Here is a 14,962-nt window from a genome sequence, read left to right on the forward strand (position 1 = left end):
GGCACGTGCTGCACGCGGAGCCCCCAGGAGTCGGCGTGCGGTCCCGAAGGGAGGCCAGAGGCCGCGGCGTGTGGCCCGCTGTCATCTGTGCCCTGGCAGGTGCACTGAGGACCCAGAACACAAACCCTCCAGAGGGGGGACCAGGGCCTTTCCTTCGTTCCTTCTGAATTTTGTACCAAGGGGTACATATTTCCAAAACATGAATAACAACAGGGCTGGGGCTGGAGGCCCTCAGCAGGCAGCCCCAGGGCCCTGGCCGGCAGCGAGGGGCAGGAGCTGGAGCCCGTGTACCTCGGGGGCTGACCACGGGAGCCCGCACGCTCCCCGCACCCCCGCCCCCGAGCTGCGGGACGGGTGGGCTTTCCTAAAAGCGCCATGGAGGTGTAGGCCGCGGGGGCACGGGCAGGGCCTGCAGGCGGGACCAGCACCACAGTCTCACGTCCGCACTTGGGAGCGCTGGTCGGACCGCACGCTCACCCAGTAGGACCAGGGGCCCGTTGTCCTTACGCCGGTGCTGACCCTCGAGCACTGTGAGGCCCGGCCTGCAGCCGCGGGTGGGACGACCTCTAGGAGCATGAGGCGGACTCCTAGGTTTGTACCTTCACCCGGGCTGCACCCGGCTGCGCCCCGGGGGCTCCTGACACCCCCTGGAGGCCCTAGGCCAGCCTGTTTCCTCCATGCAGAGGGGCCATGCAGGCGGGTATGTCCGTCAGCAGGAGGGACACTTCCCCGGGAGGTACCACCTGCCGAGGTCCCTCTGGCCCAGGCACTGGAGCAGGGCGGTCACCACCCGTGCATGCCCTCTTCCCAGAGCTGCCTGTCCCCGCAGCTGCCCTAGAGCCCCTGGCCACCCCGGGACCAGCTGGGCAATGACCCCACAATGCCCTGTCCTGGGCAGACGCTGGGGCCCAGGAAGCTGTGGGACGGTGGGGGGTAGGGGGTGGGATGCGGGGAGGGGCAGGTGTGGGACGCAGGGAGGGGCAGGAGTGGGGGCAGGGGAGGGGACAGGGGGCCTGGGGGGGGCCCACCTTGCTTTTCTCCTGCTGCAGCTCGATCTGGATGTCAGTGAGCTTGGCCCGCAGCTCCTCGTTGGCGGCCTGCAGAGCCGCGAGGACCTCCGCCTTGTCCCCCTTGCCTCGGCCGCCCATGCCCTTCTTGGACATGGTGAGGGTGGCCCAAGGGGTGCCCGGGGTGGGCCGCTCGTCTGGGCTCGGCTGTCCACAGCAAGCTGGGGCAGGTAGCGCCTCGCGGCAGCTCCGCTACATCTTCTTGCTCACCTGGAGGGAAAGCACACCTGGTGAGCAGGTTGGCCTCCCACCCTGGGTGGGCTGTGTGCGGCCGGGGCCGGGGGCACGGCTGGGGTCTCCTGCCCTGAGGATGCCGTGGGGACTGCACGCAGTGCCCCCAGTCCCAGACCGCAGAGGCTGAATTTCACACGTGGGTGTGTGGCCCTGGAGGTGGTGGTGGGTGTGAGCCAACAGCCTCTGGGGCGGTGGAGTGGAGGCCGGGACCTCCAGACCCTTCCCGGGACCCGAGATCGTCCCCCTGGAGGACGCGCACCTTCACCCTGAGCCAACGTAAGAGGCGAACACGCACCCTCCCCACCCGGCGCGCGGGCACCCTGCCGGGGGCAGCATCGCCCAGCACCACGGGGGGATTCCCGCTGCCCCCCAGGCCGGAGGCTGCATTGCCTTCCCCACGTCCCCGCCCCAGGTGTGCGAAGCAGGCCCACCAGCCGACCGTGTAGACAGTGTGGGCCTGTTCCACAGCAGGAGGCGGGCTCGGGTCGTGCTCCACACTTCCGACCCAGGAACCCTGTGCCTCCGTTCCCGCACGAACGGGGGGACAAGGCTGTCCCTAGCCCCCAAGGCTTCCTTCTTGCACCTTAGACACCAGGACAGGGACCCGAGCCACAGAGGGGTCTGTGCCCTGCCCCACCCCAGCTGACAGGCCGGGAAGGTGCCTCCGCCACCTGGGGTATCAGGTCAAGGTGCAGCTTTCAGAGCGTGGGCCTGGACGCACCTGTAGGGAGGCGCCCTCCAACTGAGTCCCCACGGCCTCTGGCCTCCCTCCTGGCTCAGTCCCTGAGGCCTCGGGACACAGAATGGGGTCAAAGCCCCCGATGGGCGTGCACGGGGAAGGCCGGGAAGAGGGCTCCCGGTCGGCCCGGGGTGTGGAGCCAGGGGAGGGACGCGGGAGGCAGCTGCCTTCCAAGGAGGAGGGAGACTGAGGCCGAAAGAGATCGTGGAGACGCAGCTCAGCGGCCCCCGCCTGGGAAGAGATGCCCACACCCAGGCCCTCTGCTCACAGCCACCTGCCCGGGAGACGAAGAGCACATTCCCCCGAGCACGGGGCCTGAGGCCTGGCTCTCGGTTTGGGGTACACGTTCTGGGTCGCCCCGGGGACCGTCGTGCAGATTTTCCAGCTCGGCACAAAAGGGTCCTCCGCCTGCTTGCAATGCTTCCCTCCTGCCTTCAAGTCCTCATGGGCGGCGGGAGAGACCCCTGGGCTCCTGCCCCCCCAGGCAAGGCCCGCGGCTGCCCCTGGAAGAAGCACCGCTTTAACGGGTCCCGGTGGCTCTGGCCCGGCAGGTGAGCTGGTGCCCACGGTCCGCGGGCCGCCTCCACTGCGCCTGCGGCGGGTCGGGGTGCGCAGCGCGGGTTCAGGTGGGGCAAGGCATAGAGAGTTAGAAGTCTTGTCCCACCTGGAGGAAAAGCTCCCCAGTTCCTGCCTTGGTCATCGAGACCTCCTGAAGGGGGGGGGGGGCGGGGGCGCCCGGGAGGTGGGGCGGGCTGAGGTCTGACTCAGTTTCAGCTCCGGTCATGATCTCAGGGTCGTGGGATCGGCCCCCAGGCTGGATGGTGGCACAAGGGCCTGCCCCCGCCCACCCCGCACCCTCCACGCCTTTCCTCCATCAGGAACATGCTCCCGCGAGGCTCAGCACAGACCCGGTCGGCTCCTGCCCGGACTCAGGGTCCTGCCCCCAGCCCCCAGCCGGATCCCCGGGAGCTGGGTTGCCTCCTCCTTGGTACTGAGCACCTTGCATTGAGAATTTTCAATGCACCAGGAGGTCTTGAGCCCTCCCTGACATCTCCCCAGATGCAGACTTAGTATCTTTCCCTGACACTAATTTGGGGGCAAATAGGATAAACATGTTGACTTTATTATTATGTTGATGAGTAGGAACCAGATAAATCCCCGTGTCCCTCTGAGGGCACCGGGCGGGGCGGACCCCTCGCCCACACCCAGCGGGGTTTCTGGAGGCCTCCTCTGGGAGCGTGCTTGATGGGATTACTGCCCGAGGGGAAGGGGATTTTCATGCCTGACCCCAGATCCTATTTGTGCTAATGAATCAGCGTTAAGCCTTCAGGGGATGAGAGTCTGGTGGAAGGAAGCGTCTGGCGGCCTGTGTTAAGGGGACAGACCACGTGGACGGCAGAGGTGGCACCAGCAAGCGCCGGGTCTCTTGCTCCGAGCCAGCCGCGTCTGTGCGCCCCAGCTTTCCCTCCGTGCCCACACCCGGGAAAGCACCAGCTGTGAGGAGCACGTCCAGGTCACGGATGCCCCGTCGTTCCTGTCACCCTGGGGGACAGAAGGGGTGGCCGGAGGGAGACCGAGGCCTTGGGAGGGCGGCCTTTGCTGGGTGCTCCGGGCTGAGCACTGGGCCCTGCCTGGAAGACTCAGCGACTGCTGGAAGCAGGGGCTGGGGGTGGAGGGTGGGGTCAGAGCAGGTCAACCCAGGGTGCTGCACCAGCCCCCCACCCCGCAGGTCATGGGCGGGCCCAGCCAACACTGCTTGAACCCCAGACCCCTCAAGCCTCCGGCTCCCTGTCGTGTCTTGGAGCTCAGCCGGCAGGTGCTGCAGGGGTGCGGGGAGGGGGGCGCCCAGGACAACGCTGTGCATCCCCAATATTTGCTGGACTGACTAGCCCCCCCCCAGTCAGTCACGAACCTTCTTGGGGGACCCCGGCTGAGCGGGAGAAGCGGGCGGGTCACGGTCACGCCTCAGGCTCGCGCGCAGACCGACGCTGATTCGCCGCCAGCACGTGTGTCACCCTCCGTCGGGAGGTCGTTACGTGGTCAGACTGACACCGTCCGCCCACCTGCGCGGGGTCTCCGAGGACGGAGTAAATAGGGGAGCTCCGCTCTCCAAGCAAGTGCTCCCTGCCCGCACCCGACAACCTCCGAGCCGCCGACCCGCTAACGAGGAAGCCGCCCGGCTGGCCTCCGGGATTTTCCCACTCAGAGCCCACGGTTCGTGCTCCACACCGTGTGGACGGAGGAGCTCAGACCCGGGACAGCCTCCTGCGTGCACACCCGGCCGGTGGCCCGCGTCACGAAGGGGCTTCAACCTCCTGAAGCCCATGGTATGGGACTCGGGTCCTTTCCCGGTGAAACCCTTTATCTACAGAGAGGAAGGGAGGTGCAGATGCTTCCAGCCCTTATCACGTCCACGGGCTGTGAGGTGCGGGCGGCGAGGAGGCGGGAGGGCCCGAGGGCCCCGTCCAGCCCCACGGGGACAAACGCCCGCGGGAGCAGGCCCTGTCGGGCTCTCGGCCCGGGACAGGCGTCTCAGGGAGCCCCTCTCAGGCTGGGCCCCCAGGGTGAGCCGGGGGGAGGCCGGGTGAGGGCCTGGGGTAACCTCGCGACACCCAGCTCCCCCATCAGAACTCACTTTTCCCGGGAAATGTGAAGACCCCCCGGAGAGGGGATCAGCGGCCACGCGGTGCCGGCCGCGTGTGCAGACGCGAATCTGATCCACACCTGGAGACCTGGAGGCTCGAGTGGCGCTAGGGGCGGGGGTGGGGAGGGGAGAGCAGCCCTGGGGTCTGGGCGGGGGGTGGGTGGCGGTGAAGGAGCCCGGGGCGCACCCACCGTCAGTGTGGACCCCGGGACAGCCCCGGACCACGGCGGACCCTCAAGCACGTGGGGCCTGTCCCACCGCTGACCACGGGGCGGCCACAGGACAGACGGAGGGTCCACGGGGGGCGGGGGGCAAAGAGGCCTCAGCTCGACTCGATGCGCGTCTCTAGAAGCTCGCGAGTCCGGGTGTGTCACGAGAGGTCACGGGGTGGGGGCGTCCCCGACGGCTGAGGGCAGGACCCCGCGCGCCCGCCCCCGAGCCGCCACCTGACCCACCGCCGTTCAGGATGGAGACAGACGAACACGGGTCCCCAGCTCACGAGGGAACCTCCGGATCGCCCGCCCAACGCCAGCTCTTCAGGGTGAGGAAGCCGGGGTCCGGCGGGAGCGCGTCCTGGGGGGCCCGGCGCCGCCTCCTGACAGAGCCCAGGCCTGGCGAGCCTCGAGGACGGTGACGGTGACGCCCTCGCTGCGGGGCTCTCGGCCCGGCCCCCGGGGGCCCTGCCTCAGGCGCGGCCGGACTCTGCTGCGTGCGGGCCCCCGGCCGGCCTCGCCCCTCACACGCGGCCCAGCACCAAACCCCAAAACATTTACAGGAGGGGCGCCCGCCTGGGAGGCTCAGGGGGCTGAGCCTCCAACTGGGTTTCGGCCCAGGCCGTGACCTCGGGGCCGGGGATCGAGCACAGCTCCACGCTCCGCTGGGGCCTGCGGCTCCCTCTCCCTCTGCCCCTCCCCTGCTTGTGCTCCCTAAACAGAAAACAAATAAACAAAAGCTTTTTTAAAAAATTTAAAGAATTAAAAAAATAAATTCAGCCCCAACCATATAAAACTCACAAGGTTGGGCGTCCAATCAAAATGACCGGCCGTCAATTATCACTCAGTTAAACTGCGGAGAAAACACGCGGCCAAGACTCGGGCAGCAGGACTCCGGTGACGGGGAAAACCAAGCAACGCTTTAAACAAGCGCAGCTGCAGGTCGCAGGCCTCGCAGGCCCCGCAGGCCCCGCAGGCGCGGACGTGAGAGCACCGTGCCGATAGCACCCCGATAACACCCACGGGCCGGCAGGGGCAGGAAGCACGAGCACGGGAGGAAAGATCCAGACCAGGAGCTCGGAGAGGAGAGCGCGTGTCTGAGCCCAACAGGCGCCACCAGCACAACCACAGCCCGGAGGGAGGGCCCGAGAGCCCGAGGCCGCAGGAAGCGCAGCCCAGACAGGATGACGACCCTGTGGAAGCTCACGCGGTCCGCCCCTCTCTCATCGACCACCCCCAACAGGAAGCTTTTTTTTTTTTGCTTGTTTTATTTTATTTATTTATTCATGAGACACAGAGTCAGAGAGAGAGAGAGAGGCAGAGACCCAGGCAGAGGGAGAAGCAGGCCCCATGCAGGGAGCCCGATGCAGGACTCGATCCCAGGTCCCCAGGATCAGGCCCTGGACCCAAGGCAGGCGCTAAACCGCTGAGCCGCCCGGGCTGCCCTTTTTTGCTTGTTTTAAACTCTTCAATTAATCACTCTTCTTACATCTTTAGGACAAAATACATATGAATGGAAATGTAAGTTTTTATGGCAACCGAGGTTGCGATCACGTCTTGCAGACTGAGTGGTCGCTGCAGTGGTTACGGCTGTGCACCGGGCTCAAGCAGCACACGTGCCACAAACTCCGATCCATTGGCAGATATAAAAAGTAAAGTCGCATTTGAAAGGCACCTCTGTGTCATCTGGTCGGACTGCGGGGGTTTCCCTGTGCCGGGTGCCCAGGGGTCCCGGGCAGGGGTGGGTGAGGCTCGGGGCAGGGCCTGGTGGGCGGGCGGGCTCCACTACAAGGAAGCTCGTGACTGGCGCCAGACGAGGTGTGACCCCCGCCACCCACAGCCTTCCAGGTCCCCCCGTGAGGACGTATCTCACTGTGTGAAGACCACCGGCCTCCTGAGTAATGGGCCCTCAGGCTGAGCTCATACCTCGCAGGGTTCCCTGTAAAATGGGCCAGAAATGGGATTTCAGGGCAGAAAACAGAAACCCACCGTGTGCCCTGCTCCCTCCGGGCAGGGCAGCCGGGCCGGGTGAGCAGGAGTGTCCCCGGGGCTGCGTCCCCACGCTCAGGCCAGGCACCCCGAGGGGAAGGCTGCGTCCCTGCCAAAGGAGTCAGGGCGACAAGGAGGAAGGGCCGCCCTGGGGCCAGCTCCCCGCAGAGCCCCTCCTGCCCCAGGAGCCCCCTCAGCCAGCGGAACTGGCCCCCGGGAAGGCCCGGGCTTGTTGACAAGGAACGTCCTCTCTCGGGGGCCTGGCGGTCCTGGCGGGTCGGCGGGTCAGGAACGTGGTCTGCACCCTGCTCCCAGAAGCCCCGGGGGCCACCCCGAAGCCTGGCTCTCCCCAGTGGGTTGGGGATGTCACTCCCCTCGGCCGGTGGCATCTGTCCTCATCACACCGGCTTCTTGCATTATTGGCCCAAATACAGAAAGAGTTTAAATGAAAAAATTAAATGTTTTCCAATCTTCGTGCTCGTTTACAGCTTCTCTGGCTCTGAAACCCGGCAGCCACTGAACTGAAGTGTCAGGTTTTCAAAGCACAGTGTCAGGGGCGGGGGCGGGGAGTGTCCACCGGCGTGTTAGCGCCCGAGCCCGGCGGAGGCTGGTGGCCACTGCTTGGCTCGGGGCCCCGGGGGAGGCCTCGGCCCAGGAGGGGACCCAGCCTCTGAGCCCCCAGTCCAAGCCTGAGACCAAGACCACAGTGACCCCCAAACAGGGCAGTCGATCCTTACAGTCAGAGAAACAGCCATAGAAACTGAGGCTCAGGCTCGCTCCCCCCATGCTCCGGGCACGGGGACAAAGGCCGCGGATGCAGCAGGTAACTAGGTAGACGCTAGACGGGCAGGTGCAGGAGAAGGTGGCCACACAGAGGGACAGTCAGCGCTCCTTCTCCTTCCCAGCAACGAGGCTTCCTACCGCGGCTGGAGGGGCCCCGGCGTTCGGGGGGGCACCCAGCCGTTTCCAAAGAGGTTTGTGTTTTCTTGTGGAAAAGCGCACACGAGCCCGCGCCCTGGCTCTGAGGCCTGCTGAGCCTCTGCCCGCGTGTGTCCCCAGTGCCAGTAAAGTAAAGTCCCACGGAGGCTCCAAAGGGCTGCAGTCAGTGGCCAGGACTGCAAGTCCCAACGGGGCCTGGCTGGTCCCGGGAGTCCTGCACGGCACCTGGAGGGCAGCCAAGGGGACCTGGGGGCTGCGCTCGTCGGCGTCGGCGCCTGTCCAGGGCCGCAAGGGCCAGAAGGACAGCAGAGCACGACCGGGCCGGCCCAGAGCAGGGGGGCCTGTGCGTGGCTGTGGACGTGTGATCCAGGGTCAGCGCCGAGTGCGGGGACGGTCGGCTGTCTACCCAGCGCTCAGTAACCGCGTGTCCACAAGGGAAAACTCACCGCGGACGTGTCGCTGTGCAGGGGCTCCGGCCGTAACCGTGGAAGGTGGGGCAGCAGGCCTCAGGGGAAGGGCCAGAGGTCCAGAGCCCGGGGATGGCCGGGGCCTTGAACAGGACGCCAGCACAGTCCCCGGGAAGGAGCGCCGTGGCCACGCGACATGAAGAAATCCCACCGCCCGAGGGACTGAGGGGCGCTAACAGGCTCGTGTCAGCATCGGCGGAGGCGTCCAGAATGCACCTGCACGAGGGACAGTGCCCAGGACACACGGAGAACGCTGGGAGGCCGGGGGAAGGCAGACAAGCCAGTGGGACACGGACACACGAGTCCAACGAGCGCTTCACACCAGAGGACACCGGCCGGGCATGAGCCTGGGACGATGGGGGCTCCCTTGTCCTGCATTAGGCGACCCTGCCGGGCCCCCGGGAACCTCACCCAGACTCCCAGGCTCCCCCTGCGTGGCCCTCACCCCCGCCCCGCCCCGGTCCCTGCCCCACGACAGGCTGGCACCTGCGTCTGAGCCCGTGTCCATCCCCGCAGCGGCCAGGACGTCACCACGGGCTCCCTCGCACGCTCCTCCCTTCGCGGGCTCGCAGTTGTGCACTGCGGGGCCTACTGCCTGACGACGGGGCTGCCCTGTCACCTACCCCCTCGCACGTGGAGAACCTGACCGGTTCAGCGCCGGTCCGCCTCTCGCAGCCAGAAGAGAAATTCAGGAAGCACATCGCTCACGGAAAAGGCCTCAGAACGAGGGTTTTGCAGATATAATTTAGGGGGAAACGCTGCAGTGGTTGCTGGCGTCCGTCACGGGTGGAAGAACAGATCGACTGAGGGCTGTTAGCTTGTATATGATCGGGGGGGGGGGTCTGATGGAAGCCGAGAAATGAGGGGGGAAGAGGCCGCGCAGCAGCGGACAAGATCCGAGCGGGCGCACAGGTCAGCTCCGCCCTGAATCCGCGGGGGCTTTACTCCAGAAATGGCTCTTTCTGGTAAAAGGGAAGTTGCTCAGGGAAGCATCCAGAAACCTCTGTGCTCTGGTGGGAGTCGCGGTGGGGATGCCGCGGGCAGGCCACCGCTGGCGCTAGGAGCTCCCGTCCTGAGAACGGCGTCCCTGAGACGGCGAGGCGTGTGGCGCAGACGCCAGGCAGACGAGCTGTTGGGTGCGTGGAGGGCTCAGCAGGGGCCGGCCGGCCGCTTCCACCGCTTGTAAAGGCACCTGCACTTCCCTGGAAGGTCCCAGAACTTCCTGCTACTGACATGGCTCACATTTAAGTGAGATTTTGTCTACCTTGATTAACCAATATATACTGCGTATCTGTCACCTGAGAATATGCTCACTGTGCACTGGGGGGCTCCGTGGGTGAAGCATCTGCCTTCAGCTCAGGTCATGATCTTGGATCCTGGGATCGAGCCCCGTGTTGGGCTTCTGCTTGGCAGGGAGTCTGCTTCTCCTTCTTCCTCTGCCCTACCCCACCCTGCTTGTTCTCTCTCTCTCTCTCTCTCTCTCTCTCTCTCTCTCTCATGAATAAATAAAATCTTTAAAAAATAAAAATAAAATAAAAATACACCTATAAAGTGCCTTTATTAGTGTTTTTTTTTGCAGAATATTTACATTGTTAGTATAAACCTGAAATTTCCAGCTCCTTGCCATTTTATCCATGGAAACATTTTTTTTTTTTTTAGATTTTTAAAAAAATAAAACAAGATTTCTTAGAAACATGACTAATTCCATCCAGCAGAACTACTGTGTTGACTTAGGAAAGAGGGTCAGTAGTTAGCCTGTGAACACACAGGGAGCCCTTGGTGAGGGGGGCGTATACTGGTCCCCCAATACTGTCTGCATCCTAACCCTGGAACGTGTGAACATGGGACTTGATGAGACAACGGGGATTTCACAGGCATGTTCAGGTTGAGACTCTGAGACGGGGTCTGTGGCCCCCGATCCAATCACACAAGTCCTAAAGGCAGAGCCCCTTTCCCGGGGAAGGCCTGAGGGGCGCGGCCTGAGGAAGATGTGGCCGTCACCACTGGCCTGAGATGGTGAGTCATGGGTCGACACCACTGCTGGGCACAGAGCCTTCAGGTCACACAGCACAGGGACATGGACCCCAAGGTCCCATGGTACAGAGCTGAGCTCTGCTAATACCAGGGAGCAAGGACACAGACCCCCTAGTCCCCACCCTGAACCCCCAGAAAGGACAGCAGCCGGCCACACAGCTGCAGCCATGAAGGAAGATGGACCTACTCGGTGACACCCTGAGACCCTCGTGACCGAGGTGCCCAGCGACAGCACTACACGTGGGACTTGCAGAAATATAACTTTTGGTTGCTCTAGTCAAAGTCATGTCATGTTGCTAAGCAGGATAAACCCCAACCTTGCGAATGCCCATGAATGAGAAAGATCACACGGTTCAGAAACAGGCCCCACATTATAGTCCACATTCGTGATGTTCCACAAGCAGGGGAAGGACTTCACTCAAAAACACTAGATTAGTTGGCTAATTGTCAAAGAAAAATAGACCTACGGATACTGTCTTCCTAATGAAACTCTAAGTGGATTGAAGAGAACTGAGGATGAAAATCAAAGCAGGGAAAGTAGAAACGAACATTTCTCAAATCTCGGGAGAGAGAGGCCTTCCTAGGCTTAGAGGAGATAAAAGGAATTTGTAACAGGAAAAGCCAACAGATTCCACTACATTAAAAATTTACATCTCCTCATCACAGATGTCGTGCAATTAAGGAGCTAAAAACAAGCTGAAGCAGTATTTGCAGTAAATTCAATTAAAAAGTTAATAACTATATCAGGAGATCATGAAACTCACTGATAAAAACTAAGATCTCACAAGAGAAGTGGGTAAGTACTCAGATAATTTACAAAGAAAGAAAAAAAGTGAGTTTAAATCACAAGAAAACCTCCTCTACTTACAATGTAGGAAAATCACAAGAGAATGTCTCACTCATAATCTACAAAATCCTATTTTTCCTTAAGCCCATTGGTCCTGGGATCAAGCCCCGAGTCAGGCTCTCTTCTCTGTTCAGGGGGGAGTCTGCTTCTCCCTCTCCCTCTGCCCGTCCCCCTGCTCGTGTGCTCTCTCTCTCTCAAATAGATAAATAAAATCTGAAAGAAAAGAAAGAAAGAAAGAAAGAAAGAAAGAAAGAAAGAAAGAAGGAAGGAAGAAAGAGAGAGAGAGAGAGAGAGAGAGAGAGAGAGAGAGAGAGAAAGAAAGAAAGAAAGAAAGAAAGAAAGAAAGAAAGAAAGAAAGAAAGAAAAAGAGCTGAAGTGCCAAGGCAACCAAGGCACCAAATTCCAAGGGGTGACCTGCCCGTCTGAAGGGAGGCAAGCACAGCTGGCTCACCGCTGGCAGAGCACTGGAGAAAGAAATAGGTAAGAAGAAAATTAGCTCCCATTTTAACATGATTCTAAGGGCTGGATGTGGGCTGGCAGCTCAGTTTGGAATCACTGGAGCCCAAACACAAGAGTGGTTGAGGGCAGGACAGAGCTGGAAGGGCTCCCTACGTGGTACAGACGTGCAAGAGGCCGTCTGCTGCCTGGACAGGTACGAGACTCTCCCTGCCAACAGAACCCATGTTGCACGCAAAGCAAAAAGCCTTAAGCCAGTGGGAGAAGGTCAGCAAGCCCTCCTGTCCACAAGGTCACTGAGATAAGGATGAAACTAAAATCCCTCCTTCCTTCCGGCCACAGGATCTAAAAAAGAATCCCTGCCTCTAGGGTAAGAGTCGAAACCCAAAACGCCTGCCCCTGGGGAGGAAGACCTTGGGCTCAGGTCCTGCACTGACACAGAGCAGAGCCTGGCTGCTGTGGAGGGGGGCAGGGATCCTCAGAAGGCTGACCGCCCAAGTTCAGGCACATATGCTTCTACGATCTAAGGCTGCCCAGAAGAAACTGAGATCCACTTTCCTCAAAACAAGCTTCACACTGAGTAACAAGCCACATCAGTCTAGCTGGGTGAGGGACAAGGCTGCAAAAAGGGCCCCTTCTGGGGAGCCGGTGAGCAGGGAGTGTTGGAAACTGAGGCTGCGTCAGGAACATGGAACAGAGCCTGCGGCACTCCAGGCACCAGACTGAGCAGAGTGTCGGCAGCCTACCATGAGGAATCCGAACCCCGTGCTGGACTGGACGTGATGACAGAAACTACAAACCCCTAACCCAGTTCAGCTACTTCCTGGGTCAATTCAAGCTCACACACTAACTCAAGACGTGTCTGTATCTGTGCTTAAAGATTATTTTCTTCAAATATTGTTTCCTGTTCCTCTACAGACAATGTCTGACATTCAATAAAAAATTACAAGACACAGGGCACCTGGGGGGCTCGGTCAGTTGAGTGTCTGCCTTCAGCTCAGGTCATGATCCCGGGGTCCTGGGATCGAGACCCATGTCAGGCTCCCTCTCAACAGGGAGTCTGCTTCTCCCTCCCCTTCTGCTGCTCCCCCTACTTATGCTCTCTCTATCTGTCAAATAAATAAATAAAATATTTTTAAAAAATCATGAGAAACAGAAAAAGAAAACAAAAACCAAGGAAAACAACCCACTGTCAAGCAATCAGAAGAACTAGACTCAGAGGCGTGGAGTTGTTCCAGCTAGCAGACATAACATTTAAGTAACTAGGACTAATATGCTCAAGGGTCTAATGGAAAAGATGGACATCATGGATGAAGCAGAGAAATGGGAACTATAGGAAAGGCTCGAGTGGAAACATTAGAAACAATGATCATGACATCAGAGGTGAAGAATTCCTTCAACTGGCTCAGCAGAGGAATCGACACGGCTGAGGGAAATCTCCATGAACCTGAAGACAGAAAACTGTCCAACATGAAACACGGGAGAAGAAGAAAGCAGAGTCTCCAACAGTGTCAGTCAAAGTGGAGCCACCTGGAGGAGGAGGTGGGGGTGGAGTCTCAGAGTAAAATGAGAACACAGGGAGGAGAAATATGTAAAGAAATAAAACAACAGGGGATTGTTCAAAATTAGCCAAACACGACAACTGACAGATTCTAGATCCACAAACAGGAAGAGGAAATGTAGACATGTTATAGGCAAACTGATGAAAACCAGAACTAAAGAAAAAGTCTTGAACAGAACCAAAGAAGTTGGTTCTTCTGTAAGAAGTTTTTAAAAATAAATATTTTTTAAAAACCCAGAAAATAACAAGTCGAGTCGTGGATAAATTGGAACAGTCATTCATGGTTGGCGGGAATGTAAAATGGTGCAGCTGCTTCAGGAAACAGTCTGACATTTCCTACACAGTTTGATAGTTACCATATGATCCAGCAATTCCATTCCTAGGGAGGTACCCCGGAGAGATGAAAAACATGTCCACACAAAGGTCATGGCAGTGTTATTCACAGTAGCCAAAAAGTGGAGATGACACAAATGCTCATCAGCTGACAGGTGGACAAATAAAACATGGTATAGCCATATGACGGAACATCATTCAGCAACTAGCAGGAATGACATACTGATACAGGCTACAGTAGGGATGGACCTTGAAAACATGACATCACATGAAAGAAGCTGGACGTATGAGGTCATATACTGTATGATTCCATTTCTAAGGAAATGTCCAGAAAAGGCAAATTTAGAGAGAAAGAAAGTAGATGAGTAGTTGCCGCAGGCTTAAGACAGGACAACTAAAGGTACAGGGCTTCTTTTTGGGGTGACGGAAATGTTCTAAATCTGTGGTGACAGCTGCATGACCCTGTGAATATATTAAAACCCCGTGAATTCACACTTTCAGTGGGTGACTTCCATATTATTAAAGCTGTTACCAAAAAGGAGGAGAAATAGACTTTTTCAGACAAACAAAAGTTGAAAGGATTTATTGCCAGAAGATCTGCACTACCAAAAAAAATTTAAAAATTCAAGGAAGTTCTTCAGGCAGAAGAGATAATATCAGACGGGGAAACTGACCGACATAGAGGAAGGAAGAGTGCTCAAAGTGATAAAAATGAGGGAGTATACAAAAGACTCTTTTCTTATATGTCATCCCTTTAAAAGATGACAAATTATCCACAGCAAAACCAGGAACAAGTGCATTGTGGAGTGCAGAGTACATGGAAGTAAAATATCTGAAAACAATAGAAAAAATGGGAAAGAAAATGAAAGTCATTAATTACACAAGAACTGGCACAATATCAAGAAGGACCGCAGCGAGCTAGAGATGATTTGGGCCCCTGAAGCGAGCACCGAAAATTCTACTGAAGAGAAGGGCAATGAGGAACCTACAGGTATGTGGGGTCATAAAAATACTCAATCCCACAGAAGTCAAGGAAAGAGGAATAAAGAAGAGTTAACACAAATGGAAAATAAAGGGCAGGAAGCTAGGTTCAAATCCAATCGTGTCATTAAATACTAAAGGTAGATGGGAGGAAAAACACAATTTAAAGGTAGACATTTTCAGATGAAATTTTTTTTAAAGGCAAGCACCACCTTCACACTATCTACAAGAAACTCATTTTAAATAAAATTATGGCATAGATGAGTTAAAAATAAAAGGATGGAAAAAGCTATAATATCTAGCAAGCTCTACACTGAAGAAACTGAAGAGACTGTATTCATGTTACATCATGTAGATGTAACAGAAGATGATCAGAGCAAGGAACGTTACCAGGGATTAAGATGGACATTACATAATAAGAAGATAGTTGATATATCAAGAAAGCACAGCAATCAAACA

General features: G+C 58.1%; 1 protein-coding gene across 24 annotated transcripts in view; it reads right to left on the bottom strand.

The window, feature by feature from the left end:
- Positions 1–14,962, bottom strand: part of JAKMIP3 (Janus kinase and microtubule interacting protein 3) — a 97,024-nt gene that overhangs the window by 50,819 nt on the left and 31,243 nt on the right. For all 24 annotated transcript variants that reach the window (XM_072804820.1, XM_072804821.1, XM_072804824.1 and 21 more), the window contains exon 2: positions 1,029–1,277. In XM_072804820.1, coding sequence (XP_072660921.1) covers positions 1,029–1,163 — 135 coding nt within the window. In that variant the 5' untranslated portion in view covers positions 1,164–1,277. The remainder of the gene's footprint in view (positions 1–1,028; positions 1,278–14,962) is intronic.

The sequence above is a fragment of the Canis lupus genome, chromosome 29 (genome assembly GCF_048164855.1).
Source record: "Canis lupus baileyi chromosome 29, mCanLup2.hap1, whole genome shotgun sequence".
Classification (NCBI taxonomy): Eukaryota; Metazoa; Chordata; class Mammalia; order Carnivora; family Canidae; genus Canis; species Canis lupus.